This window comes from Pimephales promelas, chromosome 12, assembly GCF_988280905.1.
Source record: "Pimephales promelas chromosome 12, fPimPro1.hap1.1, whole genome shotgun sequence".
In the NCBI taxonomy this organism is placed as follows: Eukaryota; Metazoa; Chordata; class Actinopteri; order Cypriniformes; family Leuciscidae; genus Pimephales; species Pimephales promelas.
Genome location: NC_142780.1, coordinates 22553927 through 22570577, shown reverse-complemented (window position 1 = coordinate 22570577; position 16651 = coordinate 22553927). Strand labels below are relative to the sequence as shown.

Sequence of the window (16651 nt, the reverse complement as noted above, 5' to 3'; positions counted from 1 at the left end):
CACTATTGATGGGTAGTTATGGATAGCCAATAGGAAAGCAGGAGAAATGTATTTCAGGACTCGGTAACACTTTACAATAAGGTTCATTAGTTAACTACATTAGTTAACATTAACTAAGAATGAACAATATTTCTACAGCATTTGTTAATCTGTGTTATTGTTAATTTCAACATTTACTAATACTTTATTAAAATCTTGTTAACAAACATGAACAAACAATGAACAGCTGGATTTGTATTAACTAACGTTAACAAAGATTAACAAAAACAGTAACAAATGTATTGCTCATGGTTAGTTCATGTTAGTTAATACATTAACTAATGTTTAATAAATGAACCTTTTTGTAAAGTGTTACCAGGACTCTTATCGATCCTAATGGCTTTTCAAAGTCCCAGACATGTAATCTTTCAAATTAAAACAGCCAGATAAGACATAATACAAACTCCCTCTCTCAGCACCTAACACTTCATGTAAAAATATTTATTATGCATGTCCATATTTATTATGTATTTCTTTGTCCTATGGGATAAGATGGCATGGTTTTTAATGACACGGTCTTTAATACTATGGCTTTGATTTTTTTTTTTTGTATATATATAAAATGTAGGTTGTGTTTTATATCAACATTTCAAAGTAAAAATATAATAATCCAATTAATAATGAGCCCATGCTATTTTATTTGAGAGTCGTTTAATAGTTTATCTCTCCAACCACTTAATCCTGAATTACTTTACAGGAGTTTGTCTACTGTTTAAATCTGTGAAGAAACATCTCTGCTGTGCTGCTCTATACATTTTTTAAAAGGGAATTTGAGAGCAGAAATTGGCTCATGATCACAAAATATGTAAATAAGACCTGAAAGTCACACTCTTGGCTTTGGTTCAGACTTGTGAATATTTAATTACATTCGCTAACGCCTCAATTATTCATCTGCTCTTTAATCAGTGCCCCATATCGCCAAGCTTTTGTTAGCTGTGTCATTAATATGGCCGTAATAAAGCAAACAGTAATTATTTATTAATTAGCCTTTTAGAAGGTCATCTCTCTGCGCTATGAAATACACTGCCAGTTATGACTGAGCTAGACTAATGTTGCTAGGGCCTAAAAAAAAAAAAGTTTGGTTCCGGTTGGTTGTCAGTTGAGGTCATGGGTCGGTAGGGATTTTTTTTTTTTTTTTTTTTTTTTTTTTTCAGTGGCAGCAAGGGATGGGTAGGAAATTATTCAGGGCTCGACATTAAAGGGATAGTCAAACCTAAAAATATCAAAATTGAAACTACTGTGGAAACAAAGACACCTACATCTTGAGTTAAGCTAAAACATATCAAAAATTAATTTCAAAGTGAACTATCCCCTTAAGCATTTTCACGTGCTTGTCCTCCGGACAAGTAAGTAAATCTGTCAATCACTTGTCCGAGTAAAAAAGTTGCTTGTCCGGATTTTTAAAATTTATTTATTTTTTATTCTGAAGCAATATTCTCATCAGTGTTCAATCAGCTTTGATATTTAAAAAGGCAAATTGTAATATCTGCACCTTTAAGGGCATCCCCTCCACCAATATTATTAAATGCCCTATAGTGTCTTATTATTCTAAATAATTGAATTTATTGATCAAATTTAGGAATTTAAAATGAAAGATGAAGCATACTGTTACCCTAGGTAGGGCTGATGAAATTAAACATTTACACTGAAAAATTACAATTTCATTAAATAATGTTATAAGTAACCAAACTCCATCGCACACCTGCAGGTGATAGGTGCGTCAGATAATAAGACCAGCTAGTCATTCAAGCAGATAAGGAACTCCCGCACACTATCATTACTTGCACTTTTTAATCAAGTTTATTCACACACAACGTTTCGGTCACACGACCTTCGTCAGGAGTATGATGACGAAGGTCGTGTGACCGAAACGTTGTGTGTGAATAAACTTGATTAAAAAGTGCAAGTAATGATAGTGTGCGGGAGTTCCTTATCTGATTAAATAATGTTATGAAATTGATTTAAATGTGCAAATAAGAAATATTGGAAAGAATTATACTAGGCTACTTATAAACATAACACTAAACTGCCAATAGGTGGCGGCAGGCGGCCGTATAAATGAGTGAGTTATTGATTCATTAATTCAAACGATTCGTTCAAACGGTTGATTCATTCAAGATTGAGACGGATGTTGATGTTTATGAATGGGTCATTGAATCCTTGACTCAACCGATTCGTTCAAAATGCTGAATCATTCAGTAATGAAAACAGGATGAGTTCCTGTGAGATGCGTCGTGGTTCTGCTGTGACTTTTCTTTGGAACTATTTTCGCTGCTGAAATGGAACAAAAACACCCAATATTGCTTATAAACAGTAAGTGACTTATAATCTTAACTGTTTATTGAACTGTTGTAGGAAATCAATGTCACTTTTTCAATCGTGATGGTATTCAGGAAAAATAATTGAGGCTGCTTAGTGCTTAACATATGTTAAAATATAAAAACTCCACATTTAGATTTTTTATAGGCAGAATATGTTGTTAACTGTGTGTGTGTGCTCCGCTCATGTGTGTAGATTTCTCTGCGCGAGCGTCAACAGCGCAACCTTACCATCAGTAATACAGTAGCTGCCTGCTACATTTATTATCCACAATCGATCGCAACTTGCAATAAATGTAATAAAATAAGAATCATTCTCTCGGTTTAGTGATTCCCTAGTTATTTTTTTTGTTTGTTATTGATGTTCTAATCAGGCTACTTGTCCGTTGGGGCAAGTAAAATTCTCTTTTTACTTTCCATTTGTCCCGGAAAAGCGGACAAGTTAGACGGGCTCTAGAGATACGAACCGCGGCAGGTTAGAGTGTTTTGGATTGCATAAAATAATGAAAGAAACGAACAAATACATGGCGAAAGAAGTGCTAGACAGCAGAAGATGGGATTGGGATCATGATTGGATCATGATAGGATGATTTTTTAATAAAACTAGGCGGATGGAGGTATTAGTATGCGGTGTGTGCATGCCTATGAATGCATGTATTTGTATGTGTGCGAATATGAATAAAAATATCCTAAATTACAAAAAAAGACGTGTATAATATGTATTATAGTTCAGTTTGACGAACGATATCTGCCTCGTTTGTTAATAGATGACAAGATGCATCTTAGGACAAGATGCATCTTACATCGCGTGCTATAAAAAGACGGAGCTGTACAAAAACGTAAATTAATAGTTCGCCTCAGAGTTTTTTATTTGTGTATTTATTTAATTTTTATTATTTCTTCCCCAAGCTCATAAAATAATTTTGGGTCGCACATAAATTGACAGGGTCGGTCGGAAACCGGAAACAAACAATTTTTTTTTTTACGCCTAGTATAATGCTTAGTATTGGCAATTTGACAGCAATAACCTTTCAACTTATTAGTAATAGAATTGCCTGAACTGTTGATTAAATCTGGTGATCATTTAAATGTTCCATCCTTTAGGAACAAAATATTTCAGTAGCATCACAGAGAGTCTTGTTTTGTCCACCATTACTTTGCTAAACCTACTGTATTAAAACAGAAATACACTTCCATCTTCGGTAGAACACTCTTCATATATATATATGAAGAGTTCAGATGCAAAAGCCTCTAAATGCCATTTGAAATGTTCTTCTTTAATGATGATTTTATCAAACTTGTATATTTAAGTTCAGTAATTTCACTTAAATAACAATTAATAGGTAATTATCATTGCCATTTAATTGAAATTACTGAACTGAAATATACAAGTTTGATAAAATCATCATTAAAGAAGAAAATTTCAAATGGCATTTAGAGGCTTTTGCATCTGAACTCTTCATATATATATATATACATATATGGTCCATGCAGTGGGTGTCAGAGGGGTCCAATGTTAGTTTGAAGTTTGAACATGAACTTTTATTGAAAGGACAATAGTAGTTGAAACATCTTAAAAATATATTTAAGGAACGTCAAGAAAACAGGTATATAATCTTGTCATATTCAGACAGAACTTGTTTTCCAAACGTAATTTGAGTTACAATTCTTATCACCCAACGTCTGTGATTTCATGTACCAATTCGGACAGGACTAACACCTCTGTGTTCATTACTGAGGTGGAAGTGTGTGTTTTCTAGATGTGGGCATTTTTTAAGTTTATAGAAGTGGCTGTTTGTAATAAACCCACATAAATGAGTATAGACATCTAGACAAGTATTATCTGCATGACACTAATATTAAAATCTTTAAATATTATGTTTGTATATATAATATATATATAATATTATGTATTATGTTTCCTATTGATATAAATGTTTCCACGATTTGGCTCTATTTTTTAATTTTGTACTTGTATTTTTTTGTCGGATTCTATCCATGTTGAAGTGAATGCATGTGGAAGATTGGTGCATAAACTGTAGCTCAGGTAGATCAGGAAACATGAGGAGAAGCTGTTGGATAATATAACACCAGAAATCACAGACATTCGCATTTGTACGGGATTAGATTCTCAGAAGACTGTTAAGTTTGCAGGAAAACAGTAAGTCATTTGCTCTGTAATTTTTACTGAGGTAGTGTGAGAAAAACACAGACATGGCAGATACTGACGAGATTAAAATCGCAAAGTACCCCTGTGAGAAATGAATTTCTCTAATGTTCTCTAATGTCTAATTTATTCTGAAAGATATAGTTGTTAGCTGTTGCTCAAGTGCTGTGGATTTCAGCTCTATAAAGTATTTCCATATATTTTTAAATCTTCAGTTTCATGCTTCAGTTGTGAAATTGATGGCTCTTGAGTTAATCTCTTGATTACAGTCTCGATTTTTCTCCTGAATCGATTGATTTCCCAGGGTCCTCTGATTTTAATTAGCTTGTGGCTACTCTGCCTCTTGCAGATTTGTTTTCTGTGTGAATGCGTTGCGTTCATATTGCTGTTTTCTACCTTCACCCTTCCTCTCTTCCACTATCCGCTCGTTCTTCTGTCATGACTTCAGGCAGGGTTCAGATTCCACTTTAGCCGCTATTCACCATTGATTTTCTGCCTTCTGCTCAATGTCCAGCTCTTTACACGTCCATCCCTTAGCACCCACCTCCCCTCCCCAACCATACCTCACTACCTCTCTTTCTTTCTCTTGTGTCATTCCTCACTACCTCTTTTTAATCCCTCTATTCCTTGCTAACCCACTTTTCTATCTCTTTTCTGTCTCTACCTGCAATTATCATCTGCCTCGCTGATTCAATCGCAAGTGGTCAGCTGAGATCTATTGCTGCTTATTCCTGGTGTTAAAGGATTACCTCACCCAAAATTGAATAGTAGCTCTATATAAAGATGTTTGTAATAAAAACTTACTTTTATTCAGAGATTCCCAAAACTACGTTTTGTAAAGAATTTGATTTGTTTGGAATGTTGATGTGAAGCATCAGTATTTCCAATAATTTTACTACAGTCAAACCTGAACACAGAGATATTTTGATGCATGCAACTTCAAAATGCATTTCTAATTACCTCAATGTAATTTAGTCAAATCATATTTTTATTCTTCAGTATTTTTCTCCGTCTTTCCATATGTCAGTACTACTTATTTCTCTCCATCAGCTCTCTCTTCCACTCTTCATCCCTCAGTACATCTCTCTTTATTCTTCATTACCATCCCTTGTCCTGTATTGATCTGGGCAGTATTGATTGAGCTTTGAGTGCATGACCACATTTCCAGCCATTAATAATCTTACATATAATGATTTATCATGCTTACTATGCTATGATGCATAAATGGTTCAGCCTCTTGCTTTGTGAATAGACAGTCACACTTTATCGATCTTCGATTTCGGAGGGAAAAAAAAGAAAGAAAAACTGAGAAGGTATTTCTTCAGCTTTTGTTCTGTGTGGAAATAATAGATCTCATGTGTGTCACAATGTTACTTCAGCGTTAGTAAAGCATCTTGTTCAGCCATGGGTGCAAAATGACCCGTTTTGAGCATCTCATTGCTCTGTCTGTAACGTACCATTGCAGCTCTTGAAATCGCCTCTAGCAAGACCCATGAAAAGCACATTCACACAGTGAATCACACAACACATATAAAGCAGACGTTTCGACCGTATGTATATACAAAATAACTTTATGACATTAAGCAGCAAATCACTGTTTGTGTGAATATAGCTTAAATACAGTAAGTGTTGTGTATTTGTGTGTCAGTGTGTCTTCCTTAAAAAGCCTGGACCTCTTCCATCCACTAGGTTCAAGATCGTTTTTTAGAACTCTCCAATCCAATTTGGTCTTGTCTATTATCTTTTATAATCAAGGTTTAGAAAGCAGGTGGAATTGTAAACCACTAGCCAGTGTTGTAGTCGAGACCACCTCACGCGAGTCCGAGTCGAGACCGAGACCAGAGAGAGTCGAGTCCGAGTCAAGACCGAGTCCATAGAGAGTCGAGTCCGAGACTGTAAAATTTTTTTACTAAATTTACTTAGAGTTTAAAAAATATGATCAGTTTAGGGTAAAAAGGCCACATAGTAGGTGGTGTTAAAAGTAATTTTATTACAATTTGTCATGCGCAGTTGCGCACTAGAAAATCACCAATCACTGCGTGTCAATCAATTTAAAGAAATATTTTATTAACATACATTAATAATCATGAAAAATATTTTGAATTGAACTCGAGTGGACTCGGGAATTAGTCCGAGTCCTAAAAAAAAATGTTCGAGTACGAGTCAATTCCGAGTCCAAATGCACACGAGTCCATGACAAGACCAAGACCATTAAAATATGGTCTCGAGACCGAGTCCGAGACGAGTCCGAGTCTCGAGTACTACAACACTGCCACTAGCAAGCAAATGTGATTAACTGAAGTGTCAGCATACAGTACAACAACTAAGGAAAAGTCCGCTAATCTTACTTATTTTTATCTTGTATTGATTGCTCTATTTGTTGCATTGCTTTGTAGGTGTTTGTTCTTAGCCGTTTTCCTTTCCTTAGGTCTAAACTTTTTGTAAATTATCTCTCTTTCTCTCTCTTCCTCCCTATCATTTCCTTTTTCAATTGTAGCTATAAAGTAAACGTACCCAAAAAATAATCAATTCTTTAGTATGTAAAATCATCATAAAATGCTCTATAGGATTTTTGTGCTGTATTATTGTATATAAATATATATATATATATATATTATAGGCCTACACTTTTCTTTTAGGTTGTGCAATATTTGCACTCTCAGTTACTTTTGTTGTAGATTGATGCTTTATACATGTACTCTAGAAACCCTTCCGGTCTGTTTGCTTGTGTTTTTGTGCTCCCAGTCGAGTGAGAGCCGCAGAGCATCTTTTGTTCAGTGCCAATGTGTGTTTGTTCTTTTTGCTCAGGTCTGTAGTTTGATGTATTAGGAGTCGTTCTCATCTCTTGAGACATAGGAAGGTGTTATCACTGTGCTTTTAGAGAAATCATTTATTGTGGACACAAGCACACGCAGGATTGGAGGCACTTATTTATCTATAGATTCACACTGAAAACGCTATCCTGCCTTTTATTATCACTCTTTTTGCTCTTTTATATTTTCTTGTTTTGATGCTCAGAAGTGTTTGAAAGTTGACCTTTTTCTTTGATGTTAGGTGTGTGATTAAGGAAGTGAAGAACCAGGGTAGTGGGGTTATGGATATGCGAGTTGTATATTAAATATTAAAAATCTGTTTTTCTTCCCGTTAAATGTAATACATTGCTTTAAGTACTATTTGTTACTGTTGTGAACTTTTTTCTTCTGAAGAGTAGGAAACTCAGAAGCGAGGATTTTCAGCAGGATTCTTTGTTGAGAACACAAGCTGCAGTCATCAAGTCAAGTCTACCTAAGGCTAGGGCTGTCGCGGTTATGGAATTTCCCTTGCGGTAATATTGAGTGGCTCAATAGCGCGATATGCGGTATTACCGCCATTTATGTATTTAATTTATATGTTTTTGTTGCTATATAAATAAAGTTTATGATATGGACAAAAACGAGGACATTTTCAGTAACCATTGTAACTGAAACTAAACAGCATCTACAATATATGCGCCTTGAAAGATTTTCACTCAGCACGCATATTGTTATGACAACAGACTTTGAGCGAGTCATTGAACCGTTCATTCAACGAACACGTTTAAAAAAGCTGATTTATTAAAAGAGATGTAAAGAAACAATATGTTAATTATTTTTAACATTGATGTTCAACTTTTCATGGCTCAGCTGAGCAGCAATGCGTCGCATGGGCAACGCTGAAGCTGATGCTTCACTTATTAGAGACCTATTGATTCAATGCGTGACTCACTGATTTTATTTCGGCTTCCTTGTGCTGTGGGATGCTGACCAGCGCTGCTGCTGACGCGCATTTATGGGAAAATACCTGTGAAGAGAACGTTAAAATGATGATGCAACAAATATTTCGCTTCCCTTTGACACGACAAGCTTTTTACGACTTCAAAGACAGACGCAGGTAATTGCACGCGCTCTGCCGATCTCTCTCATTCACTGTCTGTCTCAAGCCTGTAGGCTACACATCACCATGATAAACAGTCTTGTTATCATTATGAACTCGTTTAACATTTAATACACATGCATTAGGTTCAAAACAAGAAGGGTATAGCCTTATATAAAAAAAAAAACGTGAATATCGCGGTTTTTGCGGTTACGTGCAATCCTCTGCGGTTGACTTGTCAGAAGCGCGGTACTACAATATTGCGGTTACCGCGACAGCCCTACCTAAGGCATTATATATTTTAGTTTATATACCTTTCCAGGGGGAGGGTAGCTTGGCAAGCCAGACCTACATCAAGATGTTAGGTCTGGGAACTCACAATTGGCTTACCTTAATCTGAGGAGCGGGATAAACTGGGTAGAACACGCAATAGGGTAGTGCTGCAACCAACCAGAGCAACAAACGGCTGTGGTTGAGTGAGTCCCATGCGTTTTCCAACCAGCAGAGCTAATTGAAACTTTTTCCGTATCCACTCGTCAAAACTCCGAACACATCTTCCTTTTTTAAGAATGACTTAAGTGACGTTCTCTTAACTCCAAGTCCTCCAAAGTCGTGGCCAAAGCCGATTTGAAAGACCGCTGTTCGCCAGCAGCATCTTGTTTTTTTTCAAGTAGCAGGGAAATCACCTATGGAAACAACTCTGCCGTCATTGTGTTAAGCACACCCACCAACTCTATACACAATGTGATTGGCCTGACCAGAGTTTGGTTTTTCCACTTCGAAAGCCAAGGGAGAGTTGCTAGACCACACTGGCTGCAAAATAGTTTTTGCTACCACTAGGGTGCATCTAGATTTCTAGGCTTGTGAGAGGGATTACATAGAGGTGGAGACACTCTGAAACAAAGCATGTAAATGAAGTACAGTATTCAGCTTGTTACCGGAAATTCCCCAGCCCTTATCTCATCAGGATAACAGTGTCATGTATAGATGGGGATCCAGTACGCAGAAGTACTACATTTTAGCTTTTACATTCTTAAATTCAGACTGCAAAATCATAACTTGGGTAAACTTTCTTTTGCCATAGGTTAGAGTCGCAGGAAACACTGGCGTATACCTCAGAGGGAGGAAAAGAATGTGTTGGTACATGTGTGTGTGTGTGTTTGTGTGTGTGTGTGGTTATAAATGACTATCTGTCAGCTGGACAGTAAGGTCAGTTGTGGATCAGGAGTCAGTTCAGCCCAGCAGTTCATCAGAGGAGAGATGTACAGAATGAGAGATACGGCCTGAGGAGAGTGATTTAGGGACAGGTGGAGAAGTCCTTGATGGTAATCTGAATGATGAAAGAAGGCAGAGAAAGAGGGAAGGACAGATAAAAACACAATCACATTCATTACTTTCAACACACAAATGCACATTACACCGGACACACACACACAGTGTATATGTGTCTGGTTTTGTCAGAATTCTGAGGGTCAGCCATGGTTAATATAAATGTAAGTATATCTGAATTTACTTATCTAACTGAAGAATTATAGATCGGAATTAAACAACACAAATAGTTATATTGATAATAAAATATGTTCAAACTTTAGAATAAGGGGCTAGAAAAAATCATTAGCTCAGTTTAATATCCCTGCCATGACAGAAACAAACTTTGTGTGATGGGTAGGTTTAGGGGAAGGTTTAGTGTAAGGGGATCGAATGTAGGCTACCGTTTGTACAGTATATAAAAATCATTACGTCTATGGAGAGTCCTCACAAAGATAGCAAACCAGTGTGTGTGTGTGTGTGTGTGTGTGCGTGTGCATGTGCATGTGCATGTGACTATGTGTGTGGGTGGTCTGGCATCAATATTTTTTTTGTGCTGGTTCCCAATTGAGTAACATGGCCATAGCAGGAGATGACAGACTCGCTTCCATATACACACACACCCACACACATAGAAATACAGCAGTGGAGAAGTTACACGTAGACGTATTGGATTAAGTGGAAGACACTTTTCAGCAGTATCTATCTCTAGGAGGAACATTTCTGCTGTGTACACTTTTGAGAGCTTATTAAAGGATGTAAAGATGAGATTTGTGGAAGGTGTTTTTGACACTGTGTGTGCGTGTGTGTTGGGCTGATGGAGTGTAACTCTTATCAGGACTGGAGATCATATTTCAGTAATTACAGGGTGGAACTCCAGATGGTGTCTGTCGCTGAGGTAACACATTTGAGGGAGCGCCGTCCTCCTCTAGATTGATTAAATAACCACCACTCAGATCTGTGAATCCAAAACGCTGGAACTGTGGCACAAGTGTTTCTCAATTCATTTATTTATTCACAGAGGGGTTGTGCGCAGTGGTACAGGGTCATTCTCTTTATACAGTGCTTTTTTAATCTCCATGGAAGATCATCTCATTGAAATTGCTTCAAGGAGGATTATGGGTTAAGTTTCAAGGTATATTTACACGAAAAAAAAATATAGCAAAAAAAAAAAAAGTAAAATATATTTTAAGGTGATTTAATTATTTTCATGTTTGCAGATGCTGTCATCATACTTAATGAAGTTCTGTCATAAAAATAGCAAATAAAATATCTAAAAAAAGATTATCTTTGAGGTCTGTTTATATGTGTCTATCTACCTACCTATTTGCCCCGTTGCTTTATTTGCCTCTCCATCTGTCATTCTATTGCTTGTTATTGTATATTTACAGCACCAGTCAAAAGTTTGGAAACATTACTATTTTTAATGTTTCTGAAAGAACACCAAGCCTGCATGTATTTGATAAAAACAAAAATAAATAAATAAATAGAAAAAAACAGTAATATTATGAAATATTATTACAATTTAAAATAATGTTTTTCTATTTGAATATACTTAAAATATAATTTATTGCCTATGATGCATAGCTAAATTTTCAGCATCGGTGTAATGATGCTGAAAATTTAGCTATGCATCATAGGCAATAAATTATATTTTAAGTATATTAAGTATAGTCTTCTGTCATATGATCCTTAAGAAATCATTTTAAAATGCTGATTTGATACTCCGTTATTATCAATTATGTTGAAAACAGTTGTGCTGCTTTTTTTTTTTAATTCAAAATAGAAATCTTTTCAAATAATACAGATCTTTACTATAACTTTTCATCAATTTTACACATCTTGCTGAATAAAAGTATTAATTTCTTTCAAAAAATGCCCTGCCCTGCCATGCCCTTCATCTGCATGCCAGGCAGGCTAGAATTGCGAAACATTATTGGATAATTCGCTCTATTCGTGTTTGATGTGAACACAGCATAATGAACAGGCTGCGATGTCTGCGACGTGCGATGCGCGCGCAAGAGAGGCATGGGCGCAATCAAACCTTGTGTGTGTGAGAGAGAGAGAGAGAGAGAGAGAGAGAGAGATATGTGACCACGCCCACTGAGAGTGCGCACTATTCAAACGCAAATGTTGAGGTAAGCCATGAAAATGCCCACATCAGCTGGACAAAACTTCCAGTTTAATAATAATCTTGTACTTTACCTTGTCTTGCTGCGCTGTGAGGAATTATACTATCGTAATAATCCTGGAAAAGTTACTTCAGAAGTGCTGGTAGTTTAAATACAACATGTTTGTTAGGTTCTCAGGAGTCATCTACATCCAGACTAGCCATGTGGGAACAAGACCTTGGATTGAAGATAGATAAATAAAGATAAAGAGCAAACATGTGCAAAAGGCCAAATGCAGTACTGTACAATTGGCATATGCGCACCTACCTCCGGTAAAACTAAACAAAAATTATAGCAATATACCAGATGCCCGTTTTAAATGTAACAGTGCAAAAGGCAGATTAATTCATTGTATGTGGAGATGTGATAAAATAAAAATAAAAATTGGAAAGAAATAATAATACGATATGGCATATAGACCATTTCACAAGATGTAAACAACACTGGTCCAGAAGCACTTCCTGTTTCAGTTTTTTAACTCTACATAAAAGCTGGGATAAAATACAACCAACAGAACATTTAAAACTGAATCAAAAAGTTAAACAAACATCTTTAAGATGTTTTCTTTACATGTGAAATAAAGAAAACAGTTACAAACTGAAACAGGAAGTGCTTCTGGACCAGTGTTGTTTACATCTTGTGAAATGGTCTATAGCCTCAGTGAGATTGCCACTGGATCCTTATTTGTATTCTCAGAATCAGACATGGTACATTTACCTAGAAATGTTTGCCCTGGTCCAAATTAATGTATTAATCTGAGTGCTGACTGAATCTGGAGTTTGATGTAACTGTTACAATGACCGTCCAAGGTAGCCATCCACTCCAGTTATGCATTAACCAGTATAACAAATCATTCATAAACCATTAAAATGTTCCAGTCCTGTGAGCCAATGTGATTTTAATGTGTAAGTGTTGCTTTATCGTCACAATTAACCTTGATATCCGACAGCGGAAAAGGCCGGAAAGTATATGCACACATATCGACATAGTGTTAAAATGCCCTCATGGGTTTAACTAAACCTGTGTTGGCCAGTGGTTGTAATGTTTGTGTGGGTGTGTGTGAAGGTCAGATCTGTAGAGCAGGTAGGAGATTCAGACTCTCCTGAGGGCTTATGAACGGTCCGTAAATGAGATCCCACGAGGCCCAGAGAGCCCCGTCGCCACTCACTGTTGCTTAGCGACCGTTCCCACGGCTCTGAGGGTGATATAAGGGAGCAACCGGCTGCCCACTGACAGTATAGTATGTGTGTGTGTGAGATGACCTGGTTAGTCTGTGAGTGTGAAGGACTCTGTGGTTTCGCTCCTGGGGGAGTTAAATAAGGTTTTATGCTGCTAAAACTCATTAAATAAAAAGAAGGAAAGAGAGAAAAAAATGGCAGAGTAGAGGTTGATAAGTTGTGGGGTCAGTTTCTCCAGCCGTTTAAATGGCTGCTCTTTCATGTATTAATAAGAAATGTGCTTTCTTAATTAAAGTCAGGTTGTTAGAGTAGACAGAACTTCTGCGTCTGTATGATTACAGGTCACTATTCCAAACGCACTGCTAATACCTCATAAGGAATGACCTTTAAAAAATCTAGTGTGCATTAGTCAGTCTCCCATGATGCTTTCTGAAAGTTGAGGGATTTTGTAAGCTCTCTGCATAGCTCTTTCTGTCTGCATGGCGTCGATGCCCGTTTTAGCTTTGCCACCATTAACCACATTCATTTCACATCATGACTGCTTGTTATTCAAGTGCGGTTTTACCAATCTTTAAATACTCACTCGAATAATATTGTAGGAATTCTCATAATCGATTCATAATTGTTTGTCATTAAATGAAGTTGATGCATTGTTAATACGCTATTACATGTAATAGCGTAAAACATAAAACACGGTAAAACGTATGTACAGTAGATAACTTCAAATGTGGATTTAGTCAACTTTTAAAAATCTTACAATGCTTTTAGTTTTCATTTGAAAATATTTGTATTAATATTGTGTGTATGTGTATATATATACAGTATATGTGTATATATATATATATATATATTAGGGCTGTCAGTTAAATGCGTTATTAACGGCATTAACGCAAACCCATTTTAACGACGTCAATTTTTTTAACGCGCGATTAACGGTATTTTTGGTCTAGCAAATTTTGCACATTTTTCCACATGCTTTTGCAAAAGGACGCACCATACGCGGCGCTGCGCTATGAAATCCATTCATTTCAATGGCCTGCTCCACGCTAGGATGTTTTGGAAACAAAACCGGAAACAAAACAACAGGCACGCCGCACACACTTGTTTCGGCTTGCAAGCCGGATAGATAGTTGGTTAACGTTACGTTTTGAGTGGATGACTAGCGCGAGACACCGAAATGGATGCCAATAAGATTCTAAATGGAAAGTTTACTTTAAAAATTTGAAAATGTGTGATTAATCGCGAGTTAACTATGCCATTAATGCGATTAATCGCGATTAAATATTTTAATTGTTTGACAGCACTAATATATATATATATATATATATATACTGTATATGTATATATAGTTTAATTTACCAGATTTTGATTGGCTGTCATTGTTTTTATTGTTCATCAGCTGAAAATCATTCGGAAAGTGATTTTAACGATATTGTTTCTCTGTGCCATGTATTGTTATAGTTGTGGTGTGGACGATTATTTTATATTAGAGCGATTTTTAGAACTATTTTTATCGTTATGGTTATCGTCCATGGTGTTAATAGGCATTTAGAATCTTTCTACTTTATAACATCACTTTGTGATTAGTAAAATATTTTAGGCAATTCTTTTGACTGAGTTGAACGTGCAATGTAAATACATTGCATAACATTCTGCTACTCTATTAATGGTGTAATTTCAGATTTTTTTGCTGACGTTGTTCTTTTATACAAAATAACAGTGAATGCAGTCTTTATAGAAAAAATATGCAAAACATTATGTTGAGCCTACTTCCATTTTACATTAGATTGGGTCTGAATGGATCTGTGCCAATAATCAGCAGTTGATTAAAAGAACAATTAATTGATTATTGATTCATCATGATGAGTATCCCCTCCCTTGAACTCACATTTGGCAGTTGAACTGAAGCTGTAAGCTTTTTATATAAACCAAAGGGAGAAAGTGTGGGGCAATATATTGTTTAGCCGTCACTTTGAGAATTGTTTCTTTTTAATTATGTTCTTTTGGGGGATATTTTACCGTGATAAGAGTTGAGACAGTGGGGGGATTGAATTCTCTTCCTCTCCTGGCAAGCACTCAGTCACTTGCTGAACAATTCCCCACTGATGCAGAGCTTGCTTCGTGTAAGCTTGGAAAGGAGTCACTAATTTGGGATTTGTCAGCTGACTTCGCTGGCACTGGACCTTCTTGAAAAAAGATGGAGGGAGAGAGAGAGAGAGACTCCTTGAAAGATAAAGAAAAGAGGAATATATAGGAGAGGCACAGAGGAGAGTTTTGATTTAGTTCACACTGCAAAAACATGCCAAGCCTGGAGTCAAAGCTGAGATTTCTCTTTTCTCTGTGAACAAACACTGCCACTATTCCTCTGATAATAATCATAAGATGGTTTTTCTCTCTTTCTCTCTCGAATCTGTAGCTTTATGTGAAGCTGCGCTGTGAGGACGCACCCATGTTTGAGCATACGGAGCAGCTGCTAGCAGAGCTGGGTGGAGGTGATGATGATGATAATGACGAAGCTGGACCTTCTCTAGAGGACATTGAGGATGATTTTATTCAGAGCAGCGATGAAGAAGAAGATGCCATGGATCACTGACTGGGCTCTTTTCACTCTTGTTTATTCTAATTGTCTTCAATGGCCTCATCCAGTCAGACTATTAAAACTAAAAGCAGATGGCTGCACCTTCACACAGTTTCCTCTACCCTCTCTATCCCTCCTTATTTCTTTCCACCTTTTCTTCCTTTCTTTTCGAGTTCAAGGATGTTCTGACTGAAGCTGGGTGTATTTTCTGTTTGCCTTGTTTTTTGTTTTTTTGTTTTGCATGCTGAGACTGCGAACGATCAGGACATGTCACATTGATCTGGACATTGATCAAGTTTGTGTTTCTTAGTTCATTTCTTTCTACTGTTTTAGAAGACTTACAAATTGTTAAAAAGTGTCAAAATAGAAAACAAAGGCATTTCTAATTCCATTTATTTCATCTTGTTTTGTTTTGTAGTTATATGGAATGAGAAATGTCTTAATGGACTAAAGTTTTTTAAAAACAAACAGCTAAATGCCCATATAGATGCTTATGTTTCCTTGAAATGATGATGATGATGATAACAGTGTAAAATCATTGTTGTCTCATTCTGATTTCATTATTTTTTTGAAGTCTTGTGAGAATGTAATCAGCCAGTGCAGAATCTGCGCAATGAACCCTCTAGAAGACATTTCATCTCTCAACACACTTGAGTGTTTGTTAATGTCCTTCACCTAATGATAAACCTAAGGATCATTTTGGTAATGGAAAATAGTTTGTTTATCTTTGATGCAGAGCCCAGAAATGTGGTGTGATAATGCCACAATAACAATACATTATTATAATGAGCCTTGATGTTTGTTTGTTTTTGTCTTTTCCAATGCTCTCTGTCTGTTGTCCAGCCTGTACAGAGAACCGTTCTTATGAACTACCACACTTTTTCCACATCAAATATTTCAGAGATGCTACAACAAGCCTCCTGAGTTCAAATGAGACATCTGGTTTCATGTAGTGAATTCTAAGCAAATCTCATAATCCGATCACACGAGGCCTGCCAGTT

General features: G+C 36.4%; 1 protein-coding gene across 1 annotated transcript in view; it reads left to right on the top strand.

Annotated features, from left to right (window-relative positions):
• Positions 1 to 16444, top strand: part of LOC120484588 (uncharacterized) — a 78195-nt gene extending 61751 nt beyond the window's left edge. Inside the window, exon 11 of the mRNA XM_039679865.2 lies at positions 15489 to 16444. Within this exon, the coding sequence (XP_039535799.2) occupies positions 15489 to 15665 (177 nt within the window). The 3' untranslated portion in view covers positions 15666 to 16444. The remainder of the gene's footprint in view (positions 1 to 15488) is intronic.
• Positions 16445 to 16651: the final 207 nt, after the last annotated feature.